Genomic DNA, 27,824 nt, shown 5'->3' on the forward strand with positions numbered 1-27,824 from the left:
TGATCTGTAGAAGGCATGACTCCATTCACAGGTTGAAAGATGTTAATTAAATCTCCAAAGATGAAAGACCAAAATGATGACACCTGTTCCCATGGAACCAATCATTCCCATCAAGATGAGCAGCCAACTCCAAAACTTTTAAAGATGATTCAATGGTCACGGTAATGAATTTGGGGTTTGCCATTTCTTCCTTTCACATCCAATTTCATTGAAATATGAAAATATCGATACTTCCTTTTTTTATTCCATAATTTTCCCTTTCTAGCATTTGGATCATGTTATCTATTACCTTTAAAAATCCAAAAAACTCCCAACAAGTGTTCAAGATGATGATGTTGTCTCGATTTGATGGGTCATTGACAACTAACAAATGTTCGGAACGATGATGCATCATTGAGCACATTGAAAATCCGTTTAGAAAAAACAACAACAAGATCAGTGAGTACAATCCCACTCCCTGCCTACACACATCCTGATTACAAGCATTGAGATTCAAAAATATTCTCCTAATAGCGTTGTTGTTATTGCCCTCATCTCTGTAAATTATATTTCCATTGTAATTGGTTGCATCATTTCCATTTTTAGACAATTTAACTGACAACAACAGCAAGAATTGTTGTGATTTGTACATCATCCTCTCTCACTATCATTGACTCCACCAATTTTTAATCACTCGAGACATTATGAACGTTGACACACTCCACACATCAACTACGACAACTGACATTGACGCTAACGCTCTTGTCGTTTCCATTCAACAACAACTCATGCTAAGCGATGCCATCCTCTCTAGTTCTTCAACCACACCAATGAACTCTCCTCTCTCTTCTTCATCAAGAGAACCTCACTTTACAACAAGCCCACAAAACAGCCAAGTTTTTACAAATGAGGTTCCTTCTCTCTTGTTGACATCAACGAGTGACAGCTCTGAAAGATCCTCGAAAAGTACCATATTCCCTGCGAATCTTGATGAAGAGAAAGAATCATCAAAAGAAAACAACAACCTCTCAACAACCACCAATTTCTCTTCCTTTACTTTCAATCCTTCGAAAGAAGAAGAATCATCCATCCGTTCTTCCTTCTTCAAGTCATTATCCTCACACTCCGAACAAGATCCTTCATTCCATCGACATTCCTCTTCACCATCTTGTCCATTGAACCACTCACATACAACAACCCTTGTGGATGAGAAGATCATCAATATGGGACTCATGATGAGCAGTTATTATTACAATCACATCAACATTCAGATGGAAGAATCAACAACAACAAATAACGACCATGCTGTCAATGATTTAGTTCAGCCTCTTCCATCACCACCACTTGTGACCACTTGTGTGGATCATCATGATGAACAAGTACGAGTGGTGATCGATGATGATGATTTGACACAACGATCGTCGGGTCGTCATGATTCTCACACCACAACTCTTCGATGTAACAACAACACATTAGGTGACTTGCCATTTGAAATGCTCTTTCACATTCTCACATTTCTTCCTCATCACGAAGATCTCACTCATGAATATGAAAAGTATTGGAGTTGTAGAGAGAGATGTATGAGAAAACTTCATGCAGAATCGAAAAAGTATTCCACATCATCATCATCATCATCGAATTCATGGAGACAACGTTTTGTTCGGAATTTGATTGAATCCACTCAACAACAATTTGATCATCTAAAAAAGGAACCAGAGGTCATGGTGGATCCAAGCAATGGTGGAAATTCTCTGTTGATTAATAATGCTCATTTGAACAATGGATTTCCAATGGTGTTGGTGGATGAAGAGGATCCAGGTGTAGATCATCATCACCAACCAATTGCTGCATCAATGACAAGTGGCAGCAGTGCTACACATGGGTTGATGGATCTTCCATCCATCACTTCAAAAAAGTATGGAATCTTCTCCTTGTGCTTTGTGAATAGTCACTTGTACTATTCCTTGTTTAAGAATGTACACTTTTGGAAATTAATTTGTGAGTTCTATTTCAACTTGCCAAAAACAGAGAATTCAGAGCCACCTATCGATAAAAAGACATTGATCAGTATTTACGGAAAGGAACCATTTGAACGAGAAGATTCCCCAACCACCATGTCAAAAATTGTCAAACTTGGTGATTGGCTTCAAACCATGTTAAATATTTCCAACTCTTCAGAATTGAACATTCCTGACGATCTTGGAAATGAATGGCAAGTTGTTTCAACAGGAGCTGTTCAAACCTCTGGAGCCAATGCTTCTCTTTTCATTAGCACCAATAGCACTTGTTATCATCAAGAATTGGCATGTTGGCAATACAGTTATCACTATTTACATTGCATTCCTGCAAGATTTGATCAAGACTCTCGATACATGTTACCCATCTTCCAAATGGTGACTAAACCATCTTCTATGGAAGATCAGAGAGATCTTGAACTGTCAGATGTCAGTGAATTGACCAAAAAGAGTTGCATGTACAACACTTGCATTCAGAGATGCATTGAAACAGATAACAAAAAGTCACCCAATGATTATCGATGGAGAAATGCAACCACTTCAAGAACTTTTTCACCAAATAATTTGTATTACTTTGAATTTTATGTTGAAAAGATTGGTGGTATTAATTTGGGTGTTGGTTTAGTTCCTAATATTCATTTTACTGCTCCTGAAGGATCCAATCCAAATAATATACCAAAAGATTTCAATCCTACTCATTTTGATAATTATATTTGGCCATCTGGAAGTTGTCACCACTGTTTTGAAATTAACAACCAACGATACTACTCTGGAGATGTTGTTGGAATGCTTGTCGATTATAGTTACTCTGAAAAGAATGTTTTGAAAATTCACTTTTGTCACAATTGGCACAAGAAGGATAAGAGAAGAGATTTATTTAACAAATTGAAAAAGATTCGAGAGATTGAAACAAAAGAACAGTCACTGTTCTCACTCGAAAGTGTGGAGGATGAGTTGTGTGCCTTCATTCTTGATGATGAAATTAAGGAATTGCAATCGAAGGCTCAGAATATTACGACTTCCACTACTGAGGATGAAGAAGATATTCATTATCCATTTAAGGAAAATCAAATGAGACTCATTTACTTTACCGATGACATGCAAACTCAATTTCCTGAATGTGTTATTAGTGAAGGAAGAAATGAATTGATTTCCTTCATGAAAGTCAATAGTAAGGATCAAAACCATGTGAACACTTGTCCTTCCAAACGAAAGGATGTGAAAATTGACGTTCAATCTCAGAGACCAACTCCAAGCAAGAAAGAACTCCTTCTACCTGATTTTAAATTATGTGTCACAACGTATGACAAGGACGATTCTGTTTCATTGATTCGTCCATCTCAACCTTATCCTCCATTGTATTATCATCTCCAAAGGAAAGGCAGATACGGCAAACAAGATTTTATGAAATCCTTGCATGAAGAACAATTTTCAGAATATGAAAAGAAAGAACTTCGAAAACTCTTAATCGATGCCATTAATGATTATCACTCTCAATGTAAAACTGCAAGTGACAATCATGCTCAACTCCATACCACCTCTTCGACGAGTACTGCCAATACTTCTTCCACTACCACCGCTTCTGATAAGAGTAACAAGTGTATCATTATGTAATTTTAATATGTAATTTTATAGGTTGATATTTCTAATGGCATCTCTGGTTGGATCTTTGGATTCATAAGAACTATTGAAACAACAACCACAAGAACAACAATCACTCAAACAACAATAACTAATTGTGTCTATTTTTCACCTCTCTCCTACCTCTCCTACCTATTACTTTCCTCTATTGTAGACTTTTAATAAACATTTGTTTTTAAAAAAAGAAATGGAATGTGAATTCCAACTCTCATGAAAATAAAACTCAACAAAAAAATGGATGAACCACAACAACAACAACAACAATCACACAATCACGACCACGATGAAAACAAATATGCGACGATGAATGAAAGGAAACGAATGATGACCAACTCGGTTCAAAATCACCTCGATGTGGATCCGAATAATCATATGATTACTCAACCATTAGAAGAAGAAGAAAATAATGATCGTCGTGAAAAGATCAATGATGATGATGATGAAAATAATTATCGTAATGATGTTTCATTGGAGAAGAAGGATTCCAAAATTCGTAAAATTGAACAAGCCTCTTCAACAACCACAGAAACATCTTCCAATGTTTCAGAGATGGCAGAAAGAGGTAAAAACAAAGTATTGGCCATGATGAAACGAATGGGATGGGAAGGAGAAGGTTTAGGAAAGAGCAATCAAGGATCAGCCTCTGCTCTGGATCCACAAGTAAATCTCGGAAGAGGAGGACTTGGTTTGAAATCTTCCATGAATCACTTCTCGGAAACCGCACACGGTAATGATCATGCGGATAGTAATTATCAATTACCTCCCAATTTTGTTATACAAAGACATGCCAGTGATGACAGAGAATATTCGCATAAGGAAAATGTCATTTGGTTGGCATGTAAACAGGAGAATAGACATCGATATGTTGGAACAGGTGGTTTGAAGGCGTCACAAGAATCTTCGGAATCAACTATTGATGAGAATACTGAAGACTTTGATCCAATTTATCACATTGTTAAACCAATTTCTAAAACTTTAGATCCATCATGCATGGAGCCAGGTACTGTCAATGAAGGTCAAAACACCTTTACAGATCCCGAAATTATGAAATCAATATTTAAAACAAAGGCAGAATTTGATGGACTACCAGAACGGTTTTTCATTGATGCTCGTTTTCGGTCAAACCCTTATGAGAAAATTGGAAAATCAATCTTCCAAAACCGAGCTGCAGTCAAGCTAGCAAATATTGACATGATTACAAACCTTACTAAAGATCTTCCTCGTCTTCCCGAAGAGAATAATGTGCTATATTTTGCTGATATATGTGCTGGTCCAGGTGGATTTACTGAATATTTATATTATAGATACAAAACCACAGGTGCAAAAGGATGGGGCTTCACACTAAAGAATGACAAAGATGATTGGAAATTAGAGAAGTTCAATAGAGAGTCTCCACATGACAATTTTGAATTGAACTATGGTGCTGATGGAACTGGTGACATTACAATCAATGAAAATATGCTTGCATTACGTGACGCCATTAATAGAGGAACTAATAATAGAGGAGTTGCTTTGGTGACTGGAGATGGTGGTTTTTGTGTGGATGGTGTGGAAAACTCTCAGGAATATCTCACTCAGCAACTCGTTCTGTGCCAATATCTCACCGCATTAATGTGTTTGCGAAAAGGTAAGTAGTCATATCTTCAAACCGAATCCCTGTTTAGTATCCGATTTGATAATAATTAATAATTAATTGATTCGATAAGGTGGAAGTTTTGTTTGTAAATTATTTGACTTGAATACTTGGTTCTCAGCATCTCTCATGTACATTTTATACCAACATTTTGAACAAATTTCAATCATCAAACCATTCTCTTCGAGACCAGCCAATTCGGAACGATATGTTGTGTGTAAAGGACTTTTAGAACGTAATCCACCAATTATTGACTTTTTGTTGCAAGTGAACACAAAAATTGCCTCAAAAAAGGCAATTAAATCATTAGTACCATGCTCCATCATGGAAAATGACAAGGACTTTGCAGATTATTTGACGCTTTCCAATAACAATTTTGCTAAAGATCAAGAGTACAACTTGAAACGCTTGAAGATGGCTGTTGAGGATAGATATATTGAAATTAAGGAATTACAATTTAAACTCAAGGAATTGTGTTTAAAAGAGTGGAATTTACCCAATCCTCAACATGATAAAAGACATGGCAACAATAATTATTACAATAATAACAATAGGAGGCGATTTGATGAGCGAGGAGATCATAAGAGAAAGTATGACAATTATAGAAATGACAATAATTACCATGAAAACAGAAATGATGGCAATTACAATAGGAACAGACACTACAACAATGACAGATCAAATTATGGTCGTGACGTTACGAATTCGTCTGATAGTTCCAATGGAAGTCGTAACAGAAATTACAATAATTATGGAAGGAGGCGATAATAATCACCTTTGAGATCATAAAAATGATTTTTCAATATAACAAAATGTCCCTGACCGTTAATTCTAATATCGGCCCATTTATTATGAAACAATTCTCAACCCTTGTGTGAAATATTTCCATCTATTTATAAAAAAATGTCAATCAATGAGGATGGTCATGCAGTATTCATGATCGATGTTCATACACACTTGTACGATGAAAAGTTCTTTCCTTCTTCTTCTTCCATTCATGATTCCCAACCACGGGATTATTCGGAATTGGATCAAATTATTGAAAAAGCAAAAAATCAAAACATTCAACGAATCATTGTGGTCAGTGAAGAAGACAAGACAGCGCATCAAGTGTTGGAACTCTGTCAAAGATATCCCAATGTTATGAGAGGAGGTATTGGTTTACATCCGTGTTGTGTTTCCAATGAAGAACAAATTTATAAAATTCGAGATTTAATATTGGACCATCGGGATGAACTTTGTTGCATTGGAGAGGGTGGGTGGAATTTGTTGTGAAACTTGGTGTATAATATTTTCAATATGGATCAATCAATTGATTTTATTGAATCTATTAATCTATTTCTTTAAATATTTTGTTAACCTTTTACTTGTCATTTTTGGAATAATTTCGAAAAGTTGGACTTGATTTCACACCTGGAGTGTTGAATGCCATTAAAGAAAGAAATCTTCATTTACAAAGTGTCGAACAAGTAAAACAACTACAAAGAAAAGCTCTTGAAGTTTTCATTGACTTGAGTAAGGCAACTGGTTTACCTTTAAACGTTCATTCTCGGAGTGCTGGAAGGCCAACCATTGAATTGTTGCATGAAAAAGGAGCCACTCATGTACTCATGCATTGTTTTGACGGCAGTGCCAAGGTGATCAAAGAGGGATTGTCTTTTGGGTACTATTTCAGTATTCCTGCAAATGTCATTCGATCCAAACAAATGCAACAGTTGGTGGAGATTGTACCCATGGATCGACTTTTATTAGAAACGTAAGTGGTAATAGAAAGATTGTATTTTCAAGACACGTGTCATGATGGTTGTTGTTTCTAACAGAGATTCTCCAGCTCTCGTTCCCAATCTTCCCGAACAACAAGATTTTCAAACTAAGGAAGAGTTTGATCTATCAATCAAACGTGCACGAAATGATCCATCAAACATTCCTCTTTCTGCTCAAATGATTGCACAAATCAAAAAGGTTTCTTTGCCTCAAGTTTTGTCGCAAATGTTTGACAACACGAAGCGACTCTTCCCCAAGGCAGTGGAATAAGCAACTTTTCTAACAAGTGGAATTAACAACTTTTACAAGTTTGCATAAAATTGTTTTGATATATTCATATGGTGGAAACTAATCAATTCTTATTCTGAATCTGATTCCTGATACACATCATTCATAGAACTTTGTTCTTGTCTTTCTTCTCCTTTTCTGCAACAACCATTTATTTGCTCACAAGGCTCTACCAATTCACACTATTGGGATAACTTGGAGAAAGACCCACGTAATTACAACGATTCTTGTGATCTGAGGAACGTCAAAAGCATCAGAACAGCCAGGATGCTTTCGAACAGTTGAAAAACAAAAATGGCTTCCTTTAGTAACAACAACGCCGTCTTTCCAATTCGGAAAGATTTTAGTTTCATCAGTGCTGTTCGTGAAACCTTTCCTGCTCATTATTCTTTGTTTAATGCCGAAATTTACTTTTCGAACATGTTGTTAAGTGATTTAATGACTAATTCATCAGCGGGGAATCATCCTTCGAGTTCAATTCTTCTTTCCACACGATCCTCTCTCACATATCAAGTCGTTGCTTATGTAGCCAACCTCTTTACCGTCACACTGAAAGATAGAGTGAGCCCATTCATCACAAAACAAATGAATAATTTAATTTGGCTGATCCGATACAAAATTTTGTTTGACAATTTGAAACTGAATACAATTCATCATCATGTAGAAACCAATCTTAACAGTACTATCACTGCCAACAATATTATTGAGGAAACTCATCAAAATAAGAGGAATACACAAGACCGATAATAACTTCCGAAAAGGGTTTATAGAAAATTGAAAATGTTTCACAAACTTGATTATTCCCCTATGATTATTATTAATAATCGTGGTAGCTCCTGACTGAAGAGCTCGTTCCTTCAATGTACTGATGGAAAATTTCATTGTTGTCATTATTATTTCCTCTATTGATTGCCATGCTTTCAGTTCTCACTTCCTCTTCATCAAAGAAGTTCACAACACCAGTAGTACTGTATTTCTTCACTTCCGTGTCAATGATCTTCTCATATTCTCTCTTTTTGCAACAAGCATGTTCCTCATGCTCTGTAGTTTCACCTTGATGATAATAACCTTCTAGCATTTGTGTGTAAATCATGTTAAAGAGAATGTATCCAACGAAATTTCCAAATAGTATGGCCATAAAAAGACCAAAATTGTAGGTCATTGAGACTAACATTAATAAATAACCAATGGACATTTCCAAAAAGAACCCAATTGGTTTCGCAATATAAGAGACACAAATATGGAGTATCTTTCTCTTCTTCGGAACTTGAATATGTAGCAAAAAGAAAATCAATTGATTCAACAATGCAACTAAGAAAATTCCAATTACAGACAGAGCAAATTTCCAATCCGTATCAACATTCCAGTTCTCAAACAAGACATATTTCACAAAGGTTTCAAATGATTGTGATGAAAAATACATATTCATATGATGAGTCATGTTATTGTTGTTATTATTATTCATACCCATCACAATAATTTTAGGAGGAATCATTACGTTAGAAAATAAACTTGGAGCACCCGAATGAGCTTGTTGCATCATTCCCGAATTTGATAAGGAAGAAGTGGTATGATGATGGTGTTGGCACATTTTTTGAAGCGCTGAAAAAATCTGCTACAGCACGAGACCGAGAAAATGAAAGAAGGTGTGACCACAGGTATTGCATAATTGAGAAATGGAATCAGCACACCGTAACTAAACCCAGTGTTGTGAGCATTTTGTTTATGTTCAGGCAGGAAAACCTTGAGGTCGAGCAGGAAGAGGAACTTTTCGAATGTTGAAAAAAATGGTTCGGACTCGAGCAAGCCTTTCTAGAGAAGCCAACAACTTGTTGCACCATCATACCGGGTCATCACGAAGGGAAATTACCTCAAGTCGTAGCGACAATCAAGACAAAAACAAGGAACACCCATCTTTGAAAAATAACAGTAATAATAATAAGAGCGGTGATGTACACAATAATGACGATCGTCAAACGACGACTTCTTCGAATGTAAATGGTAGAAACTCAGGGATTTCAAACGAACATACTATCAAATCCGAAAACAATAATTTTCTTGATGAATCAGAAAGCACAAAGCCTGTACCAAAAAGAGTGTCTTTTTCTTCCAATGTAACAGATGATGAAGAAAAGGATTCTCCAAATTCTGCTTTGAGAAAAAGGAAGCAAAGAGATATTGCCAAATTAATTATTTCTCCTGCTGAACCCATTGGTCACATTATTGTTTATTCAAATGTCAAACAGAGCGTAAGACCAGATAGCATGACATTATGGACAGACCCAATGGGATCTAAAGAGGATGCTTTAACAGCCATTAAATTTGGAGCAGACCCAGTAACAAATAATGTACAAATCAAAAGAGCTGTCAACAAGAAATGGCCAATTTTACAAGATCATTGTACGTTAACCCATGACGGTAATAGTACAGTGTTATTGCTAGAAAAAGAAGCCATGGTTTTAGTGAATGGCCAATTTTACAAGAATTCTCAGACAGCAGAAAAGAATGTCATTTGTGTTGATAGAGTGATAATTGACTATGGTGATATCATTGAGTTGGATGGAAGATTATTTATTTTTGCAAAACACAATCTTCCATCTTATTTTGCAAATTATCAACAAATGTTTGTGGACTATTTGGAGAACAATAACAAGAAACGGAAACGAGAAGACGAAGCAAATGAATCTTGTGTAAAGAAAGAAAAACTATCTCAGACCAGCGAAGAAGATGAAAACACAGAAGAAGAACAGAATCTCAACGAAGATGAACATATAGATTCTGAGGAGCTGCATAATGCAATTTCTGAAATGGGTGAAGAGGAAATTGAGGACTATGACGGACACCTCAATGAACTGAGTTTAGGAAGTGACGATATGAACCTCCAACCAGAGGAAGCTGACAACAATATTCCCAGCTTTTTTTCAGAAAACAACAATGGAACACCAGACCAAACTGATCCAACAGCAACTCAAAGTCAAGAGGATGGAGATTTGGAAAATATCATTGGTGCAGAGCTGTACCAAGAGATTATTGAAAAGTTGAATACTGAGGTTTCTAAACAAATAGAAGAAAAGGAAAAAGAATTTGCGAAGAAGGTCGAGGCATTAGAGAAGTCTTTGAGAGAAGAAAAAGAGCGAACCTCACAACATTTATATTTGTTAGAAAAGCAAATAGAAAGCCTCAAAAACACACTCAAAGATAAAGAAGAAGAGATTGAGGAGCACAAACGAGCTCTTGAAAAGAGCAAGCAACAAATTGAGAAGAATGAATCACAACGAAAAGACTACGAAAAACTTAAATTTAAAACGACAGACTTGGAAAAAAAGTTGCAAGAAAAAATTAATGCACAAGATACTCTCTTAAATGAGAACAAACTGTTGAGACAACAGATCGTCAATTTGAAGAAAAATTCACAACAAAACGAGACATTTAAGAATGTACTCGACAAGAAAGAAAAAGAACTGGAAAAAATAAGAGCACGTATCAGATCTTTTGATAATTTTATTCAAAGCACAACAGAAGAAATGCAAGCTCAATCTAAAGGATTAATACGCGCCTTTAACCAAGACCCAATTGAGGATGATTCAATAATTTTTTCAGTGGATGAAATAGAGTCGTCTCAAAATGTGTCAAACCAAGCGACGATAAAAAACCAAGCCATACATAAGAGGCCCCTCCAATTCGGAAAGAGTGAACCTGGGAGCTCAAAACCTCTACTGCCCATTAACTCAACTAAGAAATTTAATTCAACAGAAACGCTCAACTCAAGGAATGATAACGATGAAATCCAGAATAACGATCATTCGGAGGAGGATTTTGAGATATGATAGCTTGTTCATTCTCTTCTACATAGAAGCCTGCTATGTACTTTATTTAAGGGTTGGGTTTTTACTTTATTTGGATTTCCTTTGTTTGGGGTTGTGTTCCTTAAATTGTCGATAATGGCAACTCAGTGCCTCAAGGCTTTTGGCGGATTTTTCAAAAAATCCCGGTTCCCAACAACCGTAAAGGGGTCCCAACAGCAACCAAAAATGAGTGAACATGCCCAGCAGGAAGCATCATCACCTGTGCTGTATCACGCGTCTATGAGCAAGGAGTCTTTTCAATCCAAGCTTGATGATAAGTCCTCCTCTGCGAGTTCTGATTCTAAGAAAACAAAGAGTTCCGCAACGGGCATAACCAGCATACTGAGTGAACAATATTCAACCACATTGATTTCGTTGCTTTTTAAAAAACCAGTTCCTCAATGGCTGTTGTGGATGTTCCATGTGCATATCATTTACGGAAGTTTGAGCGTGGCCTTCGAGAAGGGTAGGTTCAGAAAGATCATGTTTTATATTCATTATGATATTTCTCCTATTTGACCAATAATGATATTACATTAATACATTAGAATTTTATTTCCATTACATTGGAGATTTGATCATTTCAGTCCAAGCAATCCCGAGAACGTTGGCAGCAGATTGGTATTCCTATGAAGCGTTACTGTTCTTATGCGCTCTTCTTTTTGTCGTTCAAATCATCACATGTATTGCTTTGTATTTGTCTTTAAGCGCACTCCAAAGAGGAAATAATTTTTCCAAAATAACAACAAATGTGGTGAGAATTTCAGTGTGCACACTTGCTTTTTTCAATTTGATATTCATCTATTGGATGACCTCATTTTTGGCATGCAATGACCAATCGAACATGCTGAGAAGATTTCCCTTAATTCCATGTTGGTAAGTTTCACTCATGAAAATTTTGTCTGTTCAATCTTTTCCGAACGTCATCAGGAGTCAAACAAACATTGTTTACACGGTTATTGCCATTATATTCATTCTCCTACAAATACCCTTATCAATAATCGGCATTTTCATCTTGTTTTCGTCTGCTGGCAAATGCACCAAACACCCAACCATCATTTCAATGGATTCATTTGTTTTCATCTCCTTACTTTCTGTTGTAAATCAAGTCTATTTATTCATATCTCAATTTATTCCTCCAGGTGGTGTTTTAGCAAGACCAATTTTGCACATTGCTCTCTCATTAGTGTCAATATTGTTTTTACTTTATGAATTTCCGTTCACTTTTCCAAAAATGAACTCTCTGTACTCTGGAATTTTGTTTGCAAAGTGTGGAGGGTCAATTGGAGCGATTTTGGCAATAACTATCAATACTTCTAACACCCTGGAGTTAGGACTACCTTTCCTGTTGGGAGCTGGATTAGGATCTTCATTAGCACTGTTCATCATGGGATTTTGTGTTGCTGAGTTGATATATTTTGTCATGAAGAAACGGGCCAAACATGCTCGTGCACAACTGGATGAAAACATTGGTAAACACGTTTTCAACGACAACTTGCTAAGACTCTGCTTCAAGTCCAATTTATTTTCAGATGACATTGACGAAGATTTATTGAAATATGCTATGAGTCGCAAATCTCTGTTGTCTACGGATGCGCTTATCGCCAGTGCAATTTATACCCACAAATTTCAAGAAAACCCTCAACTCACCTTGACAACGTTAAAGTACGCAATAAGGCAATCCAACTTTATCCAAAAACTAGTTATAAGAGCGATGATACAGGACATTGAACTCTATTATGGAATACAAACCACATCAGAGATACGAATTTTGTTAGAGAAGACACAAAAGCTTCAAGAAAGACTTCTCCAAGTTCGGAAAATGTTTTGGCAGTATTTTGTGGCAAACGAGGACGACTATGACAAGATTAGCGACCTGACGTATTCTATGTTCTCTATTGAAAAATCAATTATCATGATTTTTTCTCATCTCTTAGCCAATTATCCAGAAAATCAAAATATTATGAAAAGACGTAACGTGTTTATGCAAGAGTTTTTGTTTGAGGCCGTTCCTTCTATTGAACAAAATGATGGGCGGTCAAGTACTGACTTGTATGACGAAGAAAAGCAGAAACCAAGAAAAATACCCGATTTAAGATTGCAAAAACAACGTTCAACCTCATTTTTATACACTGAAAATGTATACAGAGAGGCCATCAACACCAAAATTGACACAAAAAGGAGAAGTTGCTACTTTTTGGCCGCAGAACTAATTTCAATACTTTCAATTTTAGTAGTTTTGTTACTGAGTATTTTTGTGACTTTGGATGGAAACAACATTCAATTTTTAAAGCAAACATGCGATTTGATACCTGCTCCTTTTTCTTTATTGAAAGAGGTTTACTTACTTCAATACCCAACAATTACCAATGATACAATTGTTAGATTTAAACAAGGCATGCAAATAATCAGTGGATTTACACAGAAAGGAAAAATATCTGACTATCAAGTTCTTGGTGCGGACAAGATGCAATACTTTTCTGACAATATTTTTCCAATGAAGGTATGTTTACAACTGTCGAACTCGTGTGATGCTCATAATAAGGCGTTTTTCAAAATATAGATTCCAGCATCTGGACAAGTGGCTACGGATTATAGTGTTCAAAATATGTCTATCACATCATTAGTATCAAATTTAGCGATAATATCTGAAAAATTATTTGAGCTAACTCCAGACTCCATGGTGAATATTCGATCGACATATGAATACAAATTCGTGACGTTCAATAGCGAGGTAATGACCAGCGCACTACAAGATTTTTGTAGCTCTATTGCTTCAATATTGTTGCTCGAAAACAATTCCAATAGCATTTTGATTACAATATCAGTGATTATTGGAAGCTACTCGATTTTAATTATCATTTATCTTATTGTTACTAATTTCATAATCAACACCAAAAAGAAAATTATTAGCATTTTTTCGAAAGTTCCAAAAGATGTCGTTGGAAATCAATATCATATACTGGAAAAGCAAACGAATCAAAAGTCTATTTCTCACACCAGAAGTTTTTTCAACTTTTCACGAAGGATGGTGGCAATAATTTGTGTTGTTTACGGTTTAACAGTTATTTCCATGGCAGTATCGTTTTATGAGTCGTATAAGGTGAGTTTTTGGAAATTTTATCAAAACTTAATTTTGTGTACACCCTTATTTTTAATGATTTGCTCCAACAATTTTATGAAGGCTGCGTACGACAATAATGTGGCAGTAGAAAAGACGAAATATGTCTCTCAGGTATTGGCCTCTGAGAGCCATCAGCAAGCTAATATATTGGCTTGGAGTTTTGATGGATTTTCTCATACACCTCAAAACACTAATTTGAGAAAACAGATTCTTTTGGAACAACAAAGCTTGGAGAACTCTTGGACAATACTGAGATTTGGAAGTAAGACATTTCCAACCAACATGAAAAGTCTTTCCTCCGCAGTGACACCAGTTCTTGAAGGAATTTGCATCAATACAACTTCTAATTGTGCACCTGGCCTAGATCCTCTTATGGAGAGCTACGCCATCTCTATAGATGCTCTATTTTACGGAAACAGCAGCGTTCCCCTGTTAAAAACTCTCACGTATCAAATAATTGAACTATCTACCTACATTTTCAAATCTATGAACCAGGTTAGTGATGCAATTTTGCAATCAACAAGTGGGCTTAGAGTTCCAATCTCCGTCGGTGTGTCTTGTACTGGGATTGTGTTAATTGTTGTTCTTGGTGTGTTTCATTTCTCACAACTTGAGCAACAAGCGGAAGAGAATTATCATTTAAGAAGATTATTGAACAGTTTACCAACTGATACAATTTCTCAAATTGAAGAGATTAAGAAATTTGTTCTTTACAACAGCTTGGCAGAGCGAAAAAAAGATTCTCACAAAACGTCAAAAGTTCAAATCATTTTGGATGGAAGCAATGATGGTGCTATTGTGCTGAAACCAAGATCGACCATGATTGATATAATCAATGCAACAGCATTGAAAATGCTAGGATACAGCGCGGGAGAGTTATCAGACCTCATGTCAATATTTGGAGAAGGAGAGAGTAGAACCAAACTATCAATGATTTTGGATGTTTTCTTTTCTTCCAAACAAACATTGACAGAGTATATTGAAATGGAAGCCCTTAGAAAGAATGGCTCAACCCTTTCTGTGGGAGTATCGATTAGCGTTTACACTCACGAAAAAAAGAATTTAATTACGGTTTTATTAAGAGATATTACTTCGGAAAAGAAGCATAAACTGTTGTTAGAAGAGGAACGAGCAAAAAGTGATCAATTGTTGCTTAATATTTTGCCAGAGCGTATTGCAGCACGTCTTAAGGCAGGAGAATCTTGTATTTCTGAAAAATTTGATGATATAAGTTGTTTGTTTTCCGATATGGTGGGATTTACGAAAATGTCGAGCAGTTTATCAGCACATGAACTCGTTCAGTTGCTTAACAACATCATCAATGGATTTGACCATTTAATACCAATGTTTGGTCTGGAAAAAATCAAAACCATTGGGGATGCCTATTTTTGTATTGGCGGTATTTCTGGACAGAGCAACCACCCCGAACAAATACTGCTATTTGCTGTTCACATGCTAGATGTTATTTCAAAATATAACAAACAACATAACAAGAGCGTTAATATTAGAATTGGCATTCATGTTGGCCCAGTCATTGCTGGATGGTGAGTATTCTATCAAACCTATCAATGTTTTGTAACCCTTATTTGTAATAATTGTTCCAACCTAGCATCGGAAACTTAAAATTCGCCTACGACTTGTGGGGAGAAACGCTCAGCATTGCACAATTAATGGAGTCTAAGGGAGTTCCAGGAAGAATTCAGGTGTCACGTAAATTATACGAGAGAGTTTATGACATTTTTGAATTTGACGAAATTAAGGGCGTTGAGGTTAAACCTTCCGTATTAATGAATACCTATTTACTGAAAGAAAAGCATCATGACATTGCGAGCTTCAATGTGGCATCTGATCAATCCTTTGATAAGATGTTTTCTAAAGTTAATCTACATGATACTGCTACCTACAACTTCAAAAAGCTGCTCATGGATCCTACATTCATCTCTCTGTTCAAGGAATACCTCTCTGGATCTGCGATTCTTGATATGTTAGTTTTTTATCAACATGCTGTTGAATATGCCAGCAATGCCTCAACTCCAGTTAGATTTGGAATTGCAAAACAGCTGGTAAAAGAGTACCTCGGAGAGACTGCACCAAAGCGGTTAAAGCTCAAATTTATGAAGAATGCATTTGGCCCATTCCAAATCAAATTCCAAGATTGTACAGAAGACAACTGCCCTACTGATATTTTTGAAAATTTCACTAATTTGTGTATGAAACATATGAAAGAAGAATTTGGCAACTTTTTGAAATCGAAAAACTTTGCCAAGTTTTTGGATCAAAAAAGGAAAAACCCAGAGACACTCAAAGCCTGCCTGAGGGGAGAAAATGATTCAAGCACAACAGAAGAAGAAGACGAAAAAGAATTCCTTTTGTTTTGCCAAAAGTGCGGCACAGAGATCATAAACAAAGAGAACCATCGATTTAACGATTGGGAATTTAATCATAGAAGTGAAATATTATATGACATGAACCAATGGCGGAAAATATTCGAAATTAGTGGCGGAGCCACCTACTTCTCGCCTCCTGAGACTCACAACCATCTTAGCAATAGTCGAAGACACGTTCAAGTGAAATATGTCTACGAAATGAATTGTACTCATGAAGAGTTGTTTCATGCTTGGATTGATGAAAATTCTTTCTCAACAAGATTTGATGGAATTATTTCATCTGTTAAGATTGACTTTGTAAAGGTTGGAAAATATGCTCATGCTGTTTTTCATGAGTTGTACAAGATGAAATACTTACATCAGACAAAGAGAGAACTAGTTCATGCTTATAGTTGTCGATATGACCCTACCAAAGACGTTTATATGTGTGTGACAAGGTATGTTTTATGTGGATAACTTGTTTCGATTACAAATTATTACTTTGTAAATGGAATCAGATCCATCAACAATGCAAAAGTACCAGAGACAGACAAGTATGTGAGAGCAGAAATCAAAACAGCTTTCTTGGTTGAGAAAGTATCAGATTCCCAATGCAGATACTTTTATTCAGTCATATTTGACCCAATGGGATGGCTTAAACCAGAATATTATCATGAATCCATCTACAAGGAAACACCACAAAACAATTTCCACATGAGACTGTTAAAGTTGGTGGACAAGAGATCGAAAGAAGGCAAAACAACAGCCAAAGGTCCTTTGTTTGATTCACTCAGCTATAATATTAACCAGACCCAACAAGAGAAGAAAAAGCACACAATTGTTATTCCTTCCAAGAAAGAGGAGAACATGGATGCCGCGCAATAAGCTGGATCTTCAGGCTCCATTTAACGTTTGTGATAACCAGTAGTCGATTCAAATGAACACGAAATGTAAATATTGTATTATCAATGAATTGATTATTTGAACACTTGAGAAATTACTCCTAATCCTTTTGTTGTTCCTTCTCTGAAAATTAGTCGTTCTCCCACTCTCAAATATTCAGGTCTGAACATGAAACGGAATTTAACTTTAGCTTTTTCTCCTGTTCTTAGAGATTCAACATCCATTTTGATAATCTTAGCAGTTTGTCGAACGCAATTGCAATGAACCACAGGTTGATAATTTTCCTTAATAGTTGTGCTATGATACAATACAAGAATGTCAGCTTCAAATTCCCATGAGGCTTTTGGATCTTCCTCATCAACAAGAACCATTCCTTTTCTAATTCCAGAACGTCTTTCTTTTTTTTTCTTTTTTGAGAGCAAAGCTTGCATGTTGTCCTGCATGGACACGTTTAACATTAACTCTTTTGCAGTGAATACTCTTTACAACAACGCTTCTGAAAAGTCCATTGGAATCAGGTCCTAGCATCAACTTATCGTTCACTGAAATGCTTCCACTTTGAACAATACCACTAACAACGGTTCCAACACCGCTAACAAAGAATGTCTGATCAATGATATATTGAGCTGGCTTATCGATCAGAGATTCCCAATCTTTTCTGATCGGTAATAAATTCAAAAATTTGTGCAATAAATTAAGGTTTTCTCCAGTCACAGAACTCAAAAAGAAAATTGGGGATATTCTGTCACTTGCAAGATTTTTAGCACATGTCACAACATCATCCTCATTCTTGACATGGTATGGTAATTTTCTAACTCCAGGTAATTTGAGAATCTTATGAATAGTTTCGACGGTTTGTTTTAAGACATTTTCCGGGCAAATATCAACCTTTGTCACACAAAAGAACATTGGTATTTTCAAAGCCAAGCACAGGCCAATGTGTTCTTTGGTCATTTTGGTCACTATGATCATGTTAAGCGAGATTCATCGAACAAGAAGTGATCATAATATTATACATACCTCCCATATTAGCTCCCACACAAACAACAGCATAATCAGGGGCGCCAGCAGTCATTCCGAAGACAGTCGTTTTCAAATACTTTTCATGTCCAGCCAAATCTACAAAGGTACAGACTTTAGAGGATTTTTCAATAATGTCCTTCCAAGTTGGATGGTCAAGATTGCTATGATTTACAATGTCTCCCTTCGCGTCAAATCCCATAATTTGATGGCTAATGCTTGACGTTCTACCAGTCGTCAATTCATGTTTGTGGATGAAAACATTCGAACGGGCCAATCCTCTTCCGTTGTCGAGTTGGCCTCTCGTCAATACACCAATTAGCGTAGATTTACCAGAGTCAACATTTCCACAAACAACAATATTAACATTCAAGTATTCTTCTTCTCCAAATCTTCTTACTAATACCTCTGCGACCCATCTCTTCTCTGCGGTTTGTGCATCTCCCGAAGATCCATTCTTTTCATTGCTTCCTTTCTTGCTCTTCTTTTGATCTTTTTCACTTGTGACTTGCTTTTCACAAATGATCGAAACGTTGGCTTGCAATTCCGCAGCCATCTTTTCAATGTTGGATAACGTTTCTCGATATTCTTCTTCCGATAATCCTAAAGGATAACCATCATCATTAATTCCTATTTCATAAATTGCTTCTCCTTGTCCTTCGCTTAGCCTATATTTCATTTGAGTAACAAGATGTTTGAATCTATCTTCGGAAAGACCAACTAATTTCCATTTATACTCTATATTTCCATCATCATGCTCTTTTTCTAACATATCATGGGATGAAAGTAGAGATTTTTCTTCTATCAATTCCGTATCCTTCTCAATGTTGATTTGTCTACGAGGAGGTGATGGCGGAATGGTTGTTGATGCAGAAGAGGATGGTGCATCCATCGGCTGCTTTTTCTCATTTGTCATTTGTATAATTGTAGTATAATATACTTGTTGTCAATGATATCTAAATGCAAGTAACAATAATCTCTCGCGTATCAATCTTCAAATCACGACAATAAAAATAGAAAGGCTCAAAACGAATATCTCACGCGACAAGAGAGAAGAATTGCGATATCAATGCAATGGTGGAATATTTTTTTTCTGTTGTTGTTCTTTTCCAAGTTGCACTCTCTCGCGAGAAGAACAATCTCTCCAATTCGTAACAACAAACATCATAAGTCAGGAAGATCTAGAGAGGTGGTCACACTGTGGATTTTCAAACATGCACTTTCTTGATGAAGGTGGTTGATGGGATCAATTTCCGTGGTGGTGGATGGACGGAAAGGAACAACAACCACGTGTGTTGTTGTAAAGGGGCTAAGCACACAGAATGCAAGGTGATGAACATTGGAATCGCGACGGTCGTGGAGATTTCTGCAATGGGGCTGAAAGGTGTTCATGATACATCCATTCGAATCCATGGTTTTCTCTGTCTATATAAACTATAATAGTTTCATTGAAGTATGAGACACGAGTGAACATTTTCAGAAAATGGTGATGATCGAAATTAGAGAGAGAAATAATTTCGGAATTCTAACAATCTTGGCTTTTTGAATGAATGAACATGTTCAGGATGGAGGATTTTAGACGAACACGAGTCTCCACTCAGCAAAAAGAACGATACATATGAAACCCAGCTGTTATATCCTTGAAATGGAGTGTTGTCTGTTTTTGGGGTTTTTTCTCGATTGGAAATTTTGAAAATCTCTTCACCAACAACGAAAAAAACAGTCCAAACTTCATTAATATTGTTCACACCTTTCTTAACGTTGCACAATCATCCCTCTCCATCTCCACCTCGTCACCGTACCCACACCTCTACTACTAGTCTAGACTTTACAAGATGGTCATTCATTCCATTGGAAAATCAAGGCACGGTACTCCTCAACGTCATTTCTGGTCTCGATTTGTATATTCACAAAAGAGACTTTTAGATCAGAGTCAAGGATTGGGAGTCAAATCCACTCTCAAACCCATGGATCTTGAAAAACAATTTACGACTCTCACTCATCTTCTCTATGATACCAAAGTGAAGGAAAAGGATTTAGAAGAACATGTCTATGAGGTCATTCATGAAAACATTACTTTCACAGATCCATGGCAAACCATAACTGGAAAACAACCTTTCATTACTCAATTGAAAGGATTTCATGCAGCCATCTTTTTCGATTTTAAGATTGAACAAATCTCTGTGCAAATGTATGAGAATGAACAAGGTGGAAGAGTTCTCATTGATGGTTGGATGAATTTGAATCAATTAAGATGGGTGACTGGAATCTATCCATTACGAACCATTCTTGTCTATGATTTTGTCATGACTGGAGATGGTTCAAAATTCTTCATTACAGACCTCGAAGAAATGTGGAGTTTGGCTGACATGATTGAACAAGCACCCATCATGGGTTGGTTCTATCACTTGTTTCGATATGGTGCTGGAATGTTCTTTACTCTCTTCTTTTTGGTTTGTACCATTGTGGTTGGATGTTATCATTTAGTCATTGATCGTAGTGGTGGTGTGAGTGGTGGTACTTTGAGTGGTGGCGTGAGTGGTATTTGTGAATATATTCATCAGCAATGGACGAATGCATGTTCCATTGGTAGTGAATGGATACACAAACTGTTGCAACCATCCACTCCACTTGTTGGTTCTTCTTTGATTTCTTCTTCTTTAAGAAGTGTTACCACTTGCAGCAATGAAAGTCATACCACCACCACCACCACTGGAGGTACCACTACCACCAAACCCTAAAGGAACCTTCTCTCTATTACAACACCAAGTGTGTGAGTGAGTGTATTGAGGGTGGTATCAAGTTGATTGTGTGTGGGATACAACAGAATGATCATCAGTACTTACTTGTAATACATCATCTCTCTTGTGTTTTCTTCTTTTTTCAACATTGAGAATCTAAATATGAGGCTTGATGGACACTTTTAGTGATTACCAAAGTAATTTGATAACAACACCTTCCATGTCCATTTACATTCCAAAAGTAAATTCAGCCGTCGTCGTCCCTTTCTTTTGGTTAAAACAATAAAAGAATTGGATATAATTGAAATTCCTTACATAACATGAAGAGATATAAACATGTTTGACCCGCCAATCGTTGATTGACCAAGTCGATCACTACAACAAGGAAATGATGATGAGAATCACCGCACATGAATCAAGGACATGTCTCAAACTAGAGTGTGCGATCCTTACAATTGAATAGTCACTCCAAATCAAACTCGAACTGTTCGGCAGAGTTATTGGATACAACAAATGTCATTTTGTCATTCGACAGAATCTTGTTGTCCACTCTATAAGAAGCATTCCATACATCTTTCATTCGACCTCTTTCATGACATATTTGAATCATTTTAATCAAATATATGGACTACAACAACATTCGCTTTCCAAAGAAGCATTTTTTCTCACTTACCACCTAAAAGAAAATACAAGAATTCCTTCATTCCAAATACAAAGAATACACCACAACAACAACAACTACTACCACTTCTATTTGAATTCTCTTACCACAATCCACTCATCCCACTCTTTTATCATCAATACTTTTCATCGACATCATGATCGAATCGTCCACACATCTTGCAAATAATTCCTCAAAGGACATTCAAGATGAAATTGCTTCTGCTCCCTCTCAAGTCACTGGTGTCGATTCGAATACAGATCTTACTGCGACCACGACGAATACCTTATCAGCGTTTTCAGTGGTAAACAAACTTCAAGATCGACTCTCCTCTTTGGTGATCTCCGTTCAGGATCGAAAGAGTCATACCTCCTTCAAATATTTTCTTTACATGTTACTTTTTAATATTTATGTCCTGTGGTGTTCCATGTTCATTCCCTTATTGGGTTTATACAATTTTGGAGAATATGGATCTCAAGTGTTCACGATTGCACTGTATCCAGTTACACTCTCATTACAATTGGTTTCCTATGATGCTTCGATCGCTTTGATGAGTTTAGTGGCATTCATTGTCTTGTTACACTTGTTCATCACGTTTGTGGCACATCGATGTGTTGCAAATTCGAGTCGACACACCAAGATTGTATTAAGTATGAGTCATGTTATTAATCATGTCATGGTATTAGGAGCATTGGTATTTACGTTTATTTTGACGGCATTTGTAGATTGTCGAATGCAACAACCAGTGAATGCATTGATTAGTGACAGTAGTTCAGATTCTGGTATGCCAAAACTTGTGCGCTATCCCACGGTTGAATGTTACACCTCTCCTAATATCATTACGTATGCTATATCATGCAGTGTATTCGCATTGATATTAGTGAGTGTCATCTTGTCCAATTTAATTGCCAGAAATGGAAATCCTCTCAATCGATCTCTCTTTATTTCCGAAACAAATTTTCACTTTGTGCTCCTTGCAGTTTTTAATTGCATTGAAATATTTTCAACCTTCCTCATTCCAAACCTGTATTTGTATGGAAGAGCCATCTTACACTTGGGATTTTCAGTCCTTTGGTTGTTGTATCTATTCTTGACAGTTCCTTATTTTGGTAAAAGAGAGAATGCCTTATATAGCGGAACAGGATTTGCCAAAATTGGAGCATCAATAGGATGTCTTATCTCATGTTTCGTCAACAAATCCAACTCGAACGAGATGGGTCTCGTCATGATGGGTTTGACTTTGGGTCTCATGTTTTGTTTCTTTCTCATTGGTTACCTTTCGATGGAATTGATCTTGTTCGTTATTTGCAAGCAAATATCACGAATCATTTCGAATCATCCACACCCCCAGCAAGCATTCCAATCCATGGAAGGAAAGAAACGTTCACTCAATATCTTTCTTCGATTATGTGTTCACGTGTCACTCTTGTCAAAATGGGAAAAAACAGAACATCAAGAAATGGCACTTTCAATGGCTCGTGTGATTACTTCGAATAAGAACAATGATGCAGAACATGCAGGTTTGCTATTAACGAGCTCTCTTCTCATTGCTTATACATTTGAAGATTCAAATAGTTTTTCGTATGCCTTGTACTTGTTGAGACGTTGTTTAAAAAGTTCGAGAAATTTCTTGATCAAGTTTTCGGTGAATGAAAGAATCAAAGAAGTTGAAATGGCTCAAAATAAGGATTCAAAGAGTGCTCAATGTTTGACAGAAATTAAGCAAACACTTGAATCCCTAACGAAAGGAGAGGAAGAATTGAAAAATCTTCATCGACAATTTTGGAAAGAGTTATTGAATGAACATCCTAATTTGGAAAAAGTGGACAAGATTAATCGAAGAACCAGTCAACTCTCCATCTCGATCGAAGAAACCTACGTCAATCTCATGTCTGTTCACAGTAAGGAAAAACAAGTCTTGAGAAAATATGCCAATTTCGTCGAATCGTTTCGATTCGATAAGGAATTATCTCAACATCTCTATCAAGAAGCAGCCAACATTGAAGAAGAAGAGAGTTCCAAGAAGGCTCATCATCATGGAGATCCTCACAATGGAGGAGGTATTTCCAATTCCATTGGATTTTCATCGTCCAAAATTTCAGCCTTTGACAAGAAACGATATTCTGCAGCAACGAGTCCTGTGAAATTTCATTCCAATCCCTCGAATGCTCTCAATATGACTGCTGATTATTCCACGAATGGAGAGTTGCAACTCATCGATGAAACGACCTTTAATGGAATTGAATCGAAAGAATTTTCCAAAAAGGAGTTAATGATTCGAAATTCATTGAAAACCATTGATCAGAGAAAGGTATTGTTTGTGGTCTTTTTAATATTCTGTTTCTTCACAGTGACCATGTTAGTGGCATGTGCAGTGCTTGCCTTATACATCAACATTTCCATTGGAACATCCGTCTCCTTTGTATTTACTGTTTGTCAAGGTTCAATGACACCATTGGCTTTATTAAGAGAAATATCCATGATTCAAAACGCGAATCAATACATGAATGAAGGATACTCAGTCACACTTTCCGATCAACCCATTCTCAATTTCATTCATCAGGAACACAAGAATATTCTCAACTTTTACACCAATCAAGTGGATAATATTTTGAATGAAGCTCAATCGAATACGTTTACAAAACAATTGTATGCCATTGCTTCAGCAGCCACCACTCCAGTACTCATTCCTTCCATGTTTGCAAATAACTCTGTTTCCAATAATTCCAACAATTTTAACAATTCCAGCAATTCCTATATTTATTCCTATGTGAAAAATTCATCCCTCATTGAAACTTTAAACTATTTAAAGAGTGCAGGAAGAGATTTTGAATCATGGACAGAAAAGGATTACAATCAAACCATTCAGAGTTATCAATTCATGTTTGTTTGGAGAAATCATCAAGTGGTTCGAGATTTAATGATGAGTTTTTGTAGCAGTGCTCTTGACAGCAGTAATGACACTCTGAGTACTTTCTTTCAAGTGTTTGCCATCATCTTTGGAAGTATGGCCTTTTGTTTGAGTACAAGTTTTTTAATTTACTTGATTCTGATGAGAGGATTGATGGATGGAACAGATCAAGTGGCTAAAATGTTGATGCATGCCTTATCGAAAAATGTCATTGGAAAGATTTATCATGATTTGGCATCGAAAACGGATGATGATGGAAAGGTCAATTTACCTTCGACGGCACTCACCAAACCAAAGAATTTATTCTTCATTTTGGGAGTCGTGGCGTTTGTGTTTTGTGTGTTGGCCTGTGGATTGATGGTGATGGAAACCAATTCGAATTTGTCTCTTTCGAATATAACCATGTTGAATGTGGTGCATGGAACGGGATTGTTACGTTTCATTAATAGAGCCAATTTTAGAATTAATTCGTACTTTAAATTCTTATCGTTGAGTAAGAACACGTTGAATGATCCTGCGATGGCTTCGAACGACGAAATTCTTTCTTATAATGCTGAATTGAAGATGAGAATTTCACAAATATTTAATGAATGGAATTATTTAATTTATGGAGGAGGTGACACGGATCCCTCGGTTGGGCGTTATCAAGCCATTGATGACATTGTTCAAGGAGTGAATAATTGCACCCAACTCTTTCAAAGCAATTCTCGAAACATGACTGACTTTGGTGCATTCAAATTGAAATATTGTACGGGTTTGGAAGATTTGATTGCGTTCTATGCACGTTCTACCTTGGAACTCAATGACAACTTTATGAGTCCACAATTTGTTTCTAAAAAAGACAATGCATTTCATTTCGTATTGAATTTGTACTATGCCACCAACTTACTGTGCCAAAAGACCATCGACTTTATGACACTCTTTGTGAAATATTCCTCATCACCCTCCAAAATGATTACTATTTTGTTTGTATCCTTGGGTACCTTCTTTTTAGGTGGTCTATTTTACTACATGTTTAAGCTGATCGAGAAAAACAAATTGGACTTCTTCAATATGAAAATGATGCTCAATTATTTACCTCTTGAATTTATTGATAACAATGAGGTGATTAAGCAATTTGTGCTTTATAACCAAATTGCCCATCAACATTCCAATGCCATCATGAAAGTGTCAAGCAAAATCATGAAGAAAAACAATCAAGTGCATGCCACTTCAGCAATCTCTGGAGACAATGGAAAAGTATTTAGTGTTCTAAACTCGTCCGTGGACGGAGCTATCATGTGTGGAGAAGATGGTTCTATTGAATTCATTAATAATGCAGCGCTTAAAATGTTTGGATGTGGAAATAGAGCCGATGTGGTTGGAATGTCCATGTACATCTTATTTGACAGCTCTCACAAGGCATTGATTGAAACGACCATCGAACAGCTCAAGCAAACTGCCTTTAAATATCAAAACTCTGAAACATGTGGTGAGATTTTGGAAGTTGATTGCCTGAGAAGAAACTCAACCAAATTCCATGCTAAACTTAATGTATTTGTGGTCATATTTGAGAAAGGAGCTCCTGTTATTACATGTTTCATTAAGGACATTACTTCAGAAAAGAAACAAAACGCACTGCTTGCCGAAGAAAAAGCCAAATCTGAGCACTTGCTGAGAAATATTCTTCCAGAATCTGTGGCTGCCAAACTCAAAACTGGAGAGACGTTCATTGCTGAGAAGTTCAATGATGTCACCTGCTTCTTTTCAGACATGGTTGGGTTTACAAAAATGTCAGCAGGAATGAATCCCACTCAGCTAGTGGGTATGCTCAATCACATTGTCAATGGGTTTGATAAAATGACAGAAAAATATCAACTAGAAAAGATCAAGACCATTGGTGATGCATACTTTTGTGTGGGGGGCCTTCCTCCTCATGATACGAGTGACCATCCTGAGAGAGTGATGAGATTCGCTATTGAAACTTTCACTGTGGTGAGGGAGTTCAATATGGAAAATGTTGAGCCTCAAGTAGATATTAGAATAGGTATTAATACTGGATCAGTTATTGCAGGAGTGATTGGAACAAAGAAGGTAAGTGGAGAGAAATAATTGTTCATATTCTGGATTCGACTCTTTCATGAATTTCACTTGATTGCAGTTTGCCTATGATTTGTGGGGTGATAGTATCAATGTCGCATCAAGAATGGAATCAACAGGTGTTCCAGGAAGAATTCAAATATCTCGCTCCACCTATGAAAGAGTTCACGACTTGGGATGGACTTTTGAGGAGAGAAAGGTCGAAGGTATGTGTTTGTTCAATATAATTTCCAGTTCTCATCGGATGACTGTTTTCGTGTGTTGAAATCATCTGAACCACTTGTGGTAGTCAAAGGAAAAGGTCTTTGTCAAACCTACTTATTATGTGCTGAGCATCATCAAAGAGCCACCATGAAGTCAGCAGAAATTGTTATGTGAAACAGAGAGGCATTCCCCAACAATGAAATTGGATGTCCTGTGCTTGCTGATACAAGTTTGGAGGAAACTGTTCGTGATGTTTGACCATTACACAATTCTTGAAAAAACAAATGAATAAAACGAAATGCATGTTAAACCGTCTTCAAGAGATTAGTTTGTTTGGCTTGATGAATCATAATCTTCAGCAAACGTTTTCTGAATTTCACAAGCAAGTAAGAAACAAACACACCCAAAGTAAAGCCAGCACCGTTCAAAACACATGAGACAAACAATAATTGAGGAGAATATATGGAAACAACCTTTTCGACATAAGAATCAAGAACAGTGGAAGAATTTGAGACGATCAGGACAAAATGATACGTATGTTGAATAAGAGTCATCATCCACAGGATGCTCATCACGACATGTCCAATAATGAGTCTTTGCAAACTTTGGAACTGAAATTGCAGTACTGCGTAGATGGTGCAAATGCATAA

General features: G+C 36.5%; 10 protein-coding genes across 10 annotated transcripts; 8 read left to right on the plus strand and 2 right to left on the minus strand.

Moving 5' to 3' along the window:
- Positions 1–683: 683 nt before the first annotated feature.
- Positions 684–3,608, plus strand: FDP41_001633 (uncharacterized protein; the record flags this gene model as incomplete). Its single annotated transcript, XM_044704739.1, has 1 exon — positions 684–3,608. One exon carries the CDS (start codon positions 684–686, stop codon positions 3,606–3,608), a length of 2,925 nt encoding a protein of 974 aa, XP_044564003.1.
- Positions 3,609–3,869: 261 nt separating this feature from the next.
- FDP41_001634 (uncharacterized protein) lies at positions 3,870–6,036 on the plus strand (the record flags this gene model as incomplete). Its single annotated transcript, XM_044704740.1, has 2 exons — positions 3,870–5,262; positions 5,342–6,036. The coding sequence occupies 2 exons, from the start codon at positions 3,870–3,872 to the stop codon at positions 6,034–6,036; spliced, it is 2,088 nt and encodes a 695-aa protein (XP_044564004.1).
- A 135-nt stretch (positions 6,037–6,171) lies between these two features.
- On the plus strand, positions 6,172–7,302 carry FDP41_001635 (uncharacterized protein; the record flags this gene model as incomplete). The annotated part of the gene is made up of 3 exons (XM_044704741.1): positions 6,172–6,523; positions 6,664–7,024; positions 7,089–7,302. 3 exons carry the CDS (start codon positions 6,172–6,174, stop codon positions 7,300–7,302), a joined length of 927 nt encoding a protein of 308 aa, XP_044564005.1.
- A 312-nt stretch (positions 7,303–7,614) lies between these two features.
- FDP41_001636 (uncharacterized protein) lies at positions 7,615–8,067 on the plus strand (the record flags this gene model as incomplete). The annotated part of the gene is made up of 1 exon (XM_044704742.1): positions 7,615–8,067. One exon carries the CDS (start codon positions 7,615–7,617, stop codon positions 8,065–8,067), a length of 453 nt encoding a protein of 150 aa, XP_044564006.1.
- Positions 8,068–8,137: 70 nt separating this feature from the next.
- Positions 8,138–8,911, minus strand: FDP41_001637 (uncharacterized protein; the record flags this gene model as incomplete). The annotated part of the gene is made up of 1 exon (XM_044704743.1): positions 8,138–8,911. One exon carries the CDS (start codon positions 8,909–8,911, stop codon positions 8,138–8,140), a length of 774 nt encoding a protein of 257 aa, XP_044564007.1.
- Positions 8,912–9,107: 196 nt separating this feature from the next.
- On the plus strand, positions 9,108–11,147 carry FDP41_001638 (uncharacterized protein; the record flags this gene model as incomplete). Its single annotated transcript, XM_044704744.1, has 1 exon — positions 9,108–11,147. The coding sequence occupies one exon, from the start codon at positions 9,108–9,110 to the stop codon at positions 11,145–11,147; it is 2,040 nt and encodes a 679-aa protein (XP_044564008.1).
- Positions 11,148–12,228: 1,081 nt separating this feature from the next.
- On the plus strand, positions 12,229–17,540 carry FDP41_001639 (uncharacterized protein; the record flags this gene model as incomplete). Its single annotated transcript, XM_044704745.1, has 5 exons — positions 12,229–13,668; positions 13,729–14,268; positions 14,350–15,833; positions 15,899–17,113; positions 17,174–17,540. 5 exons carry the CDS (start codon positions 12,229–12,231, stop codon positions 17,538–17,540), a joined length of 5,046 nt encoding a protein of 1,681 aa, XP_044564009.1.
- A 92-nt stretch (positions 17,541–17,632) lies between these two features.
- Positions 17,633–19,470, minus strand: FDP41_001640 (uncharacterized protein; the record flags this gene model as incomplete). The annotated part of the gene is made up of 3 exons (XM_044704747.1): positions 17,633–17,995; positions 18,135–18,520; positions 18,579–19,470. 3 exons carry the CDS (start codon positions 19,468–19,470, stop codon positions 17,633–17,635), a joined length of 1,641 nt encoding a protein of 546 aa, XP_044564010.1.
- A 943-nt stretch (positions 19,471–20,413) lies between these two features.
- On the plus strand, positions 20,414–21,319 carry FDP41_001641 (uncharacterized protein; the record flags this gene model as incomplete). The annotated part of the gene is made up of 1 exon (XM_044704748.1): positions 20,414–21,319. The coding sequence occupies one exon, from the start codon at positions 20,414–20,416 to the stop codon at positions 21,317–21,319; it is 906 nt and encodes a 301-aa protein (XP_044564011.1).
- Positions 21,320–22,137: 818 nt separating this feature from the next.
- On the plus strand, positions 22,138–27,348 carry FDP41_001642 (uncharacterized protein; the record flags this gene model as incomplete). Its single annotated transcript, XM_044704749.1, has 3 exons — positions 22,138–26,964; positions 27,032–27,176; positions 27,260–27,348. 3 exons carry the CDS (start codon positions 22,138–22,140, stop codon positions 27,346–27,348), a joined length of 5,061 nt encoding a protein of 1,686 aa, XP_044564012.1.
- Between the last annotated feature and the right edge of the window lie 476 nt (positions 27,349–27,824).

This window comes from Naegleria fowleri, assembly GCF_008403515.1.
Source record: "Naegleria fowleri strain ATCC 30894 chromosome Unknown tig27, whole genome shotgun sequence".
NCBI classification, from domain to species: Eukaryota; Heterolobosea; class Eutetramitea; order Acrasida; family Naegleriidae; genus Naegleria; species Naegleria fowleri.